This window comes from Mandrillus leucophaeus, unplaced genomic scaffold (assembly GCF_000951045.1).
Source record: "Mandrillus leucophaeus isolate KB7577 unplaced genomic scaffold, Mleu.le_1.0 Scaffold118, whole genome shotgun sequence".
Lineage (NCBI taxonomy): Eukaryota > Metazoa > Chordata > Mammalia > Primates > Cercopithecidae > Mandrillus > Mandrillus leucophaeus.
The window spans coordinates 1,247,116-1,257,594 of record NW_012100098.1 but is presented as its reverse complement, the minus strand read 5'-3'; the positions used below and the strand labels follow the sequence as shown (position 1 = coordinate 1,257,594).

Below are 10,479 nucleotides of genomic sequence, written 5' to 3'. Positions count from 1 at the left end.
TTGCCGCTATTGACTCATGTAATCCACAGAACAGCCCTATTAGATAGGCATCATTATTACCCCCATTTTGTTTTATTTTATTTTATGTATTTTATTTTTATTTTTTGAGATGGAGTCTTGCTGTGTCATCCAGGCTGGAGTGCAGTGGTGTGATCTTGGGTCACTGCAGCCTCTGCCTCCCTGGTTCAAGTGATCCTTGTGCCTCAGCCTCCTGAGTAGCTGGGATTACAGGTGTGTGCCATCATGCCTGGGTAATTTTTTTTGTATTTTCAGTAGAGAGGAGGTTTCACCATGTTGGCCAGGCTGGTCTCAAACTCCTGACCTCAGGTGATCCACCTGCCTCGGCCTCCCAAAGTGCTGGGATTACATGCGTGAGCCACTGCACCCAGCCTATTACCCCCATTTAAAGATGAGGAAATTGAGGCACAGAGAAGTTTAGTAATTTGCAACTGCATGTAGCTAGGAGATGGAAGAGCAGAGACTAGATCCTGAATACGAGGGCTCTAGACCTGGGAGGCTTAATCATCGCATCTACTCCATGGTGGCAGGACAGTTGATGGTGCAGGGGCTGAGGTAGCAGGAGAGGGTGCTGGGGTGAACCAGTGTTCCTGAAGAAGGGATCCTGGGGCAAGGATTGAGAGGTCTGCCCCTGCAGAGATAGGGAGTCATTCATGGTGCATGGGCGAGAACACAAGTATGCCAACAAGGAGACCTGGGTTCAGGCCCTCATTCCACCACTGATAGGCTGTGTGATCCCTGGGTGGTGCTTTCTCTTCTCCGAGACTCACTCTCCTCACCTATGAAATGGGTGTTCTGGGTGTTGAACAGGTGAGAATCTCAAACTCTCAGTGATTCTCCAGCAGAACGGCATGGTGGGAGTGGAGGAGCCCTGGGGTCTGTGGGGATGGGCCTGCGGAGCCTTGTCTGTCCTCCCTGGCTGGCTGGGAGGAGAATGAATCCCTTCCTCACGCTGCTGTCTGGTCTCCTGGCATCAGGCAAAGGTTGATGGGAGTCAGACGGTCCTTCCCTGAAAATATAAGTTGGCAGGGGCCTTCCTTGGGTGGGGAGAGGGATGAGTTACCTGTACTCTCTGCCCACCTCCCTACTGTAACTCTCTGTATGGCCCTTCCAGTTTGAGACCCTCCAGGCCCAAGCTGGGAAGCATGGGGATGACCTCCGGAATACCCGGAATGAGATTTCAGAGATGAACTGGGCCATCCAGAGGCTGCAGGCTGAGATCGACAACATCAAGAATCAGGTGGGACAAGCCCTCCTGGCTCCCCCTGCTCCTTGGGGCATGCAGGGGTGGCCAGCTGAGGCCACACTCAGGATGCGGAGCAGGAGGTTTCCCCTCTCCCGGCCAAAGTTGGTGCCACTGTTTCAGACCCCCTTGTGAGATCTCCAGGACAGAATGTTCTTGGCCAGGTCCTGGCATGGGCTGATGGGAGAAGGGTCCTGGATGTGCACAGAGCATGTGGAGGGAGACTCAGGCTGACTGGCCAGAGGAAAGCCACCACTGGTTCCACATTGATACTGAGCACTCTGATTGCACCTGGTTCTGGTGCAGGGTGCTGTCCCTGGGAGCTCATCGTTCATTGCAGGGACAGAGGCCAGCGGAAGACGTTATAATGGCTCACATGGCCCTTTCCCACCCAAACCTCACTTTCCATGACTCCCCTCACTCTGCTCTGGCCATGCTAACCTACTTCCTGTGTCTTGCATTTGCCAAGCATGGTCATGCTTCAGGGCCTTTGCACTTGGCGTTGCCTCCCCCTGGAATGTGGTTCTCCCAGCTCTGTCCATGGCTGTTCCTTTCTCCTCCCTGGGGTTTAGGGAAAGACCCCTTTTCAGAGACAGCAGCCTGAAACACCCAGCCCCTCTATCGGCAGCCTGTCTGTCTGGTTCACTGCTCCTTTCTTCCAGCACCTGGCATATGGCAGGGGCACGGGTCTCAGATGAGAGACTGCCTGGGAGGATGAGCTTTGCTGGAAGCTGGGGTTGGAGGTGTTGATGGGGGAAGGGCCCCAGCCCTGGCTGAGTAGGGTGTGGCCAGGGCAGCTCAGCCTGTGCAGGTGTCTGCAGTGGAGAGAGGGGGAAGGCGACACATGTGGAAGCTTCGGAAAGCTGATTTCCAGATGAGCTGTGGGTCCGGGGAATACGGGAGTGATTTACCCAGAAATGTCCTCCCCTTGGAGCCCTGTTGGCTTGTTTACAGGAGGGCGGAGGCTGCCTTGTGGCACAGAGGCAGGGCCACTAGTCACCCCATGAAGTGGGCCAGCTTCCAGGCCAGGAGGGGAAGCACAGAATAACAAATGGTGGTTTCCCAAACACTGCAGCCTCCACCACATCCGGTTCTCCTCTCACACAACAGGGCAGATCCAGGCCTAGGGCCAGGTGTCTACCACCACTGAGGAGCATCATGGGGAGCTACAAGGGGTCTCCAGAGGCAGTGGGGATGGCCTTAACTCTGGGGGCACCAGTGTGACAAGGCAGGGCACTGAGCCACGGCTGAGGGGCAGAGCGTCAGAGGGCCTCCTGGGGAATGCGGTCTCTGGCAGAGAGGCAGGCTGCCTCTGCTGAGGGAAGAGGATCTGAGGACAGAGAATGGCCGGTGAGAAGGGAGAGAAGTCCTTGCCCAGGGGACAGGGATGGTGGCTCTCTGAGCTAAACAAAATGAGGCCTGGGACTATTCAGGCTCCTGGCCATGGGGGCTGAGCCCAAAGCAGAGGGCACTCTAAGGCCAGGGAGGAAGTGGCAGCTGCTCCAGGCAGGCACAGGTCTAGAACCAGAGCATCCCTCACCAAACCCGGGGACTGTGAGTCATGCATCTCATGGCATCTGGGGGCATCTAGGAGGGTCTGTCTGCTCCAGGCCCTCCTGTTTTGGGCCTGCTTTCAACTGGTTCCTATTTTATAGGTGGTTTCTGGTCTTTCTTAGCTGCCTGATATCTGGGGACTCAATTAAGATCCCATGGTCTTAGAGCTCCTGCAGCTGGGGGCTGGGGCTGGGGGACTGGGGGTTTGAAAATCATAATAGCATTCATTAAAAATAATCACAATAGCATTTATTAAGAACTTGCTGTGTGCTAGACATTGTGCCAAGGACATGTTGTATACTATTTCATTTCATCCTCAAAATCTCCTGATGAGGCATACACTGTGATTATTGTACTTTCAGAAAAGAGGGGACTTTGGCTTAGCAGGGTTGGTTCATCCATGGTCACATAGCTAGTAAGTGGCAGAGCCAGAACTGGAACATAGGCATTGGATATCCAAACCTATGTGTTTAACCCTTGGGATTCTCTGGTACTTGGGGGAGTAGGTGGTGCCAGTGAAGCCACCTTAAGCAAGTTGCCCGGGTGCTCACTGCAGGATGGGTAGGCAGGAAGGCAGACTGGTGAGCCCCGGCTTATAGCTGCACTGCTGCCCACAGCGTGCCAAGTTGGAGGCCGCCATTGCCGAGGCTGAGGAGCGTGGGGAGCTGGCACTCAAGGATGCTCGTGCCAAGCAGGAGGAGCTGGAAGCTGCCCTGCAGCGGACCAAGCAGGATATGGTGCGGCAGCTGCGCGAGTACCAGGAACTCATGAGCGTGAAGCTGGCCCTGGACATCGAGATCGCCACCTACCGCAAGCTGCTGGAGGGCGAGGAGAGCCGGTGAGGACAAGGACGCTGGAAAGGGGATCCTTCTAGGGCTCCGTGGGGTCTGGGGCTTGACATTCATCCATTTACAAGCATTTCCTGTGTGCCCCTCCTCTGCAGGGCACTGGGTGTGGGGATGCAGGGGACACAGAGCTGACGCTTGCCTCTTTGCCTTCAATGAGATGAGCTTCTGGAAGGAAAGACCATGGAGTGTGAAGCTCAGTGGGCAGGTTGAAATGATAACAGTCCCTTTGTGTGTGTGGCTTCTTAGGGTTATCATATTTGATCCTCAGCACACATTCAGGTAGTCAGGTCAGAGATGATTGATTCCTTAGTCTCCAGAGGGGAAAACTGTGGTTGAGTTTCATCAATTGAGGGAACAGGGCCAGTGTGCAGTCAGGGTGTGCTGATTCCTGCTCCAAGGATCTTGCAGGACGCCAAGCTGCTTCTCACTACAGAACTGAGTGCTACATCATGTGGTGTTAACTGACTGTGGTGGAGGGGGATAATTTCGTTTGTCCCCAGAGATATTTGCAGACTCACTTGTAGTCAGAGAGGAGGCTGCAATGGGTGAGTCTGATAGCACATTCTTCATGAACCACATGACACCTCTGTCCATGCAGCTGGGCCTTCATGTATGTATTGTTGGGTTAGAACTCAACCTCTTCATTCTTGGCTTGTTGTAAGACACCATGGCGATAGAGAATATGTAGGACATGTTTCTGCCCTCAGGGAGGTGCAGAGGGTGGAGGAGAGAAAACATCCACAAAGGAAACCCCCAGAGACAAGTAACTTGCATTTGTAAAATGCTGAGTGTATATAAGAACTTTTTCTTTTCTGAGTATTATTCCTGAGGGGCCAGAGAGAGACATGATGGAGGATGAATGGAGCAGCAGGGAAGGGACTGGGGAGTGAAGGGGTGCTCGGGTCAAGGGCCGGGGTGCTGGGGCCGAGGGCCTGGGCACTGGGAGGCGGAGAGGAGACACAGGGCTGCAGGGTATGAGTAGGGGGCGGAGAGGAGGAGGAAGGGGCTTTGCCCCTGCCACTGACCCGCCTTCTCCCTGGGTTAGCACCCCAGAAAAGAGGGGACTCTGGCTTAGCAGGGTTGGTTCATCCATGGTCACATAGCTAGTAAGTGGCAGAGCCAGAACTGGAACATAGGCATTGGATATCCAAACCTATGTGCTTAACCCTTGGGATTCTCTGGTACTTGGGGGAGTAGGTGGTGCCAATGAAGCCACCTTAAGCAAGTTGCCCGGGTGCTCACTGCAGGATGGGTAGGCAGGAAGGCAGACTGGTGAGCCCCGGCTTATAGCTGCACTGCTGCCCACAGCGTGCCAAGTTGGAGGCCGCCATTGCCGAGGCTGAGGAGCGTGGGGAGCTGGCACTCAAGGATGCTCGTGCCAAGCAGGAGGAGCTGGAAGCTGCCCTGCAGCGGACCAAGCAGGATATGGTGCGGCAGCTGCGCGAGTACCAGGAACTCATGAGCGTGAAGCTGGCCCTGGACATCGAGATCGCCACCTACCGCAAGCTGCTGGAGGGCGAGGAGAGCCGGTGAGGACAAGGACGCTGGAAAGGGGATCCTTCTAGGGCTCCGTGGGGTCTGGGGCTTGACATTCATCCATTTACAAGCATTTCCTGTGTGCCCCTCCTCTGCAGGGCACTGGGTGTGGGGATGCAGGGGACACAGAGCTGACGCTTGCCTCTTTGCCTTCAATGAGATGAGCTTCTGGAAGGAAAGACCATGGAGTGTGAAGCTCAGTGGGCAGGTTGAAATGATAACAGTCCCTTTGTGTGTGTGGCTTCTTAGGGTTATCATATTTGATCCTCAGCACACATTCAGGTAGTCAGGTCAGAGATGATTGATTCCTTAGTCTCCAGAGGGGAAAACTGTGGTTGAGTTTCATCAATTGAGGGAACAGGGCCAGTGTGCAGTCAGGGTGTGCTGATTCCTGCTCCAAGGATCTTGCAGGACGCCAAGCTGCTTCTCACTACAGAACTGAGTGCTACATCATGTGGTGTTGCTCTCTGAGCTAAACAAAATGAGGCCTGGGACTATTCAGGCTCCTGGCCATGGGGGCTGAGCCCAAAGCAGAGGGCACTCTAAGGCCAGGGAGGAAGTGGCAGCTGCTCCAGGCAGGCACAGGTCTAGAACCAGAGCATCCCTCACCAAACCCGGGGACTGTGAGTCATGCATCTCATGGCATCTGGGGGCATCTAGGAGGGTCTGTCTGCTCCAGGCCCTCCTGTTTTGGGCCTGCTTTCAACTGGTTCCTATTTTATAGGTGGTTTCTGGTCTTTCTTAGCTGCCTGATATCTGGGGACTCAATTAAGATCCCATGGTCTTAGAGCTCCTGCAGCTGGGGGCTGGGGCTGGGGGACTGGGGGTTTGAAAATCATAATAGCATTCATTAAAAATAATCACAATAGCATTTATTAAGAACTTGCTGTGTGCTAGACATTGTGCCAAGGACATGTTGTATACTATTTCATTTCATCCTCAAAATCTCCTGATGAGGCATACACTGTGATTATTGTACTTTCAGAAAAGAGGGGACTTTGGCTTAGCAGGGTTGGTTCATCCATGGTCACATAGCTAGTAAGTGGCAGAGCCAGAACTGGAACATAGGCATTGGATATCCAAACCTATGTGTTTAACCCTTGGGATTCTCTGGTACTTGGGGGAGTAGGTGGTGCCAGTGAAGCCACCTTAAGCAAGTTGCCCGGGTGCTCACTGCAGGATGGGTAGGCAGGAAGGCAGACTGGTGAGCCCCGGCTTATAGCTGCACTGCTGCCCACAGCGTGCCAAGTTGGAGGCCGCCATTGCCGAGGCTGAGGAGCGTGGGGAGCTGGCACTCAAGGATGCTCGTGCCAAGCAGGAGGAGCTGGAAGCTGCCCTGCAGCGGACCAAGCAGGATATGGTGCGGCAGCTGCGCGAGTACCAGGAACTCATGAGCGTGAAGCTGGCCCTGGACATCGAGATCGCCACCTACCGCAAGCTGCTGGAGGGCGAGGAGAGCCGGTGAGGACAAGGACGCTGGAAAGGGGATCCTTCTAGGGCTCCGTGGGGTCTGGGGCTTGACATTCATCCATTTACAAGCATTTCCTGTGTGCCCCTCCTCTGCAGGGCACTGGGTGTGGGGATGCAGGGGACACAGAGCTGACGCTTGCCTCTTTGCCTTCAATGAGATGAGCTTCTGGAAGGAAAGACCATGGAGTGTGAAGCTCAGTGGGCAGGTTGAAATGATAACAGTCCCTTTGTGTGTGTGGCTTCTTAGGGTTATCATATTTGATCCTCAGCACACATTCAGGTAGTCAGGTCAGAGATGATTGATTCCTTAGTCTCCAGAGGGGAAAACTGTGGTTGAGTTTCATCAATTGAGGGAACAGGGCCAGTGTGCAGTCAGGGTGTGCTGATTCCTGCTCCAAGGATCTTGCAGGACGCCAAGCTGCTTCTCACTACAGAACTGAGTGCTACATCATGTGGTGTTAACTGACTGTGGTGGAGGGGGATAATTTCGTTTGTCCCCAGAGATATTTGCAGACTCACTTGTAGTCAGAGAGGAGGCTGCAATGGGTGAGTCTGATAGCACATTCTTCATGAACCACATGACACCTCTGTCCATGCAGCTGGGCCTTCATGTATGTATTGTTGGGTTAGAACTCAACCTCTTCATTCTTGGCTTGTTGTAAGACACCATGGCGATAGAGAATATGTAGGACATGTTTCTGCCCTCAGGGAGGTGCAGAGGGTGGAGGAGAGAAAACATCCACAAAGGAAACCCCCAGAGACAAGTAACTTGCATTTGTAAAATGCTGAGTGTATATAAGAACTTTTTCTTTTCTGAGTATTATTCCTGAGGGGCCAGAGAGAGACATGATGGAGGATGAATGGAGCAGCAGGGAAGGGACTGGGGAGTGAAGGGGTGCTCGGGTCAAGGGCCAGGGTGCTGGGGCCGAGGGCCTGGGCACTGGGAGGCGGAGAGGAGACACAGGGCTGCAGGGTATGAGTAGGGGGCGGAGAGGAGGAGGAAGGGGCTTTGCCCCTGCCACTGACCCGCCTTCTCCCTGGGTTAGCACCCAGTCTTCTTTGTGGGAAGAAGAATTGAACACCAAAGGCCTCTGGGAACACAGAAGCTGATCTGGGCACAGGGAGCTCCAGCCAAGATGCCTCTCTCTGCTTCCACCTCTCTCATGGGGCACAGGGCCCCCACATTCTTTAGAACCCATACCCTGGGCCTTCTGTCGTCATAGAAGTCAGAGGTGGGGGACTCTTAGAGTGGTACCTGATCTGGCTTCCTCCCATGGGAAGAAAAGGGGACTGAAGCTCAGAAATGGGTCAGTAGTGTGCCCAAGGTCACACAGCATGCAGAGACATCCTCTTCCGAAAGCTTAATCTCAGTCTGAGCTGCTATAACCAGGCTTCGATTCAGGTACTCTGAGAGGATGCGGTTCCCCCATCCCTGGGGGGATATGGAGGTAGATACCTTGCTTTTATCCCTTAACTTATCAGAGTTGTGGTCCAGAAACTCATTCAAACTGGGAGGCCTACTTTAAGAATACCAAGTTACCAAAAGAACACCCACTTATTTAGAATGAGAAAAGTCACACAGGTCACTGGGGCCTTGGGCATTCAGGCCTCTTCCGTCTGAGTTCTTTAGGCATTGTACCAGAAATTCTTAGAGTTGCTGCCTGACTGCCACCCGGCTCCCTCTCCCCACCCACAAGTGCCAGCAACTCCCAGCACAAGCAGGGGCCTTTTAAGCAAGCCCCCTGGAAGCTTTCAGCAAACCTGTCTCTTTCCCTCAGGCTTTGCTCTGCCTGCTTCCTGGGCTTGGGGCCACAGAGGCCAGCGAGGCTCCCTTTATTCCCTCTACTAAAGTGAGGTCCTCCCTGCCTCCACAGAGCAAACTGATCCCCAAGGCCAAGGGTTTGGTGACAATGGGGCTGTGAGTCACAAAACAAACATAGCCAGCTGTCTCGAATGGATTTTTAATTTCTACTGCAAGACCTGTTTCAGCCCCAATGGCTGCTTAAAGCCACCCCCACTCCCTGCTCCTTCCTTAGTCCTGGCTGGAGCCCCATTCAGTCAGTCAATGATTCACTAATTATGTTGACATATATTAAGCAATGACTTCTCCAGGCCTCATACTGGGGATAAAAGTATCAATAGGGCACAGACACCTTTAGGATTTTATGATATGGTGAGGAAAGGCAACCATCTACATAAATAATACACACAGCTACCATTTACCGAATCCCAGGTGCTCAGGGCTTTAGACAGATTATGTGATTTAACCCTCACAAACAAGCCCATGAATTTGGTCCTGTAGTTGGGCCCAAGGCATAGGTGGGAAATGGAGGCCCTAAGACATTGCCTGGGATCAGGTGGCCAGTGGACAGAAGGGCCAAAGTGAACACTCCCTTCCTGCATGCCTCCTTGCTCCTTTTACAAGGCTGAAGGCAGGCTGGAAGTGTGGGGCAAGAAGGAAAAATCAATGATCCTGCTTAGGGCCTGGAAGGATAGGGAGCTGAGAGCGCTTCCCTCCCAGGTCCTCTCTAGAGGACAGGAAAGCGCTGTCCTCACTGTCTGTCCTCTGCCCCCAGGTTGGCCGGAGATGGAGTGGGAGCCGTGAATATCTGTAAGTCCTTGGCTGCAGCCCGTGGGAAGCATCCCTTGTGCTGTTCAGACGGGGCTGGGTCTAGAGAATGGCAGACTGGCCCAGGGCCCTGCTGGAGGGGCCAGGAACCTCATTCCTTTCTGCAGGGTCTGGCAGGTCCCCTGGAGCACATACCTCCCAGCTCAATGGCCTGGGAAGCAGTACAAGAGGGCAGGGTGGGGCCGGGAGCACTTGGGGAGCAGCCCTACCCCTGTTAGACGCTCCTTCTGGGCTGGCCCATGGGGGTGGGGCAGGGGTGAGGGAGAGGGGCAGCTGGGACAGGAGGGTGGGGTGCAGAGAAGGGATGGGGTCCCTGGTAGGGAGCCTCACACTGAAGAGAGCCCTCCTCTTTTCTCTCCCAGCTGTGGTGAATTCCACTGGTGGCAGTAGCAATGGTGGTGGCATTGGGCTGACCCTCGGGGGAACCATGGGCAGCAATGCCCTGAGCTTCTCCAGCAGTGCGGGTCCTGGGCCCCTGAAGGCTTACTCAATCCGGACCACATCCACCAGTCGCAGGAGTGCCCGCAACTGAGCTGCCTCCCACCACTCCATTCCTCCAGCCACTGCCCACAGTCACAAGAAGATTCCCATCCCTGCCTCCCATGCCTGGTCCCAAGACCATGAGACAGTCTGGAAAGTGATGTCAGAATAGCTTCCAATAAAGCACCCTCATTCTGAGGCCTGAGTGATCCACGTGCCTGGTATCCTGGCTTCATGAGGCTGGGCAGGGGGAAAGACGGGACTAGAGAAGGCAGGGTTTCCCTGCTGACTAGGAAGCCTTTTGTGCAGGAGACTGAGAAGGCACATGGTGGGATGGGGTGCTGCTCTAAGGAGCAGGATGCTTACCTAGTGTGAGCCTTGGCCTCCAGGGCTGGGGCTGATCCAAAGATTCTCCTGAGGAACTCAGATGAGCCATGGGGAAATGCAGGCTCTGCCAGCATTTGGGCCTTGGAGTGCTGTCCTGCTAAGGGGGTAGAAAGGCTGTTTGCCTCCCTCCCCCCATGCCCAGAGCTGCCAGAACACATTCTTTTTGTGAGGAGGTCACAGACGTTCAGCTGCCCCAGGCCCCAGTTTCGGGTGGCCCAGCCAACTTTCATGCCAGCCGTCCTCAGCCCTTCCTGGTGCTGGGTCTGCCAGGCTCATGGTCAGCCAGGCCCTGGGGCCCTGGAGAGGTCCTTTGC

The 10,479-nt window shown here is 54.4% G+C and overlaps 1 protein-coding gene across 2 annotated transcripts in view; it reads left to right on the top strand.

Annotated features, from left to right (window-relative positions):
• The window catches only part of KRT7 (keratin 7, type II), a 20,084-nt gene extending 10,093 nt beyond the window's left edge, over positions 1-9,991 (top strand). For both annotated transcript variants that reach the window (XM_012002257.1, XM_012002248.1), the window contains 3 exons: positions 3,433-3,653; positions 9,246-9,280; positions 9,661-9,991. In XM_012002257.1, coding sequence (XP_011857647.1) covers positions 3,433-3,653; positions 9,246-9,280; positions 9,661-9,830 — 426 coding nt within the window. In that variant the 3' untranslated portion in view covers positions 9,831-9,991. The remainder of the gene's footprint in view (positions 1-3,432; positions 3,654-9,245; positions 9,281-9,660) is intronic.
• The last annotated feature ends 488 nt before the right edge of the window (positions 9,992-10,479 follow it).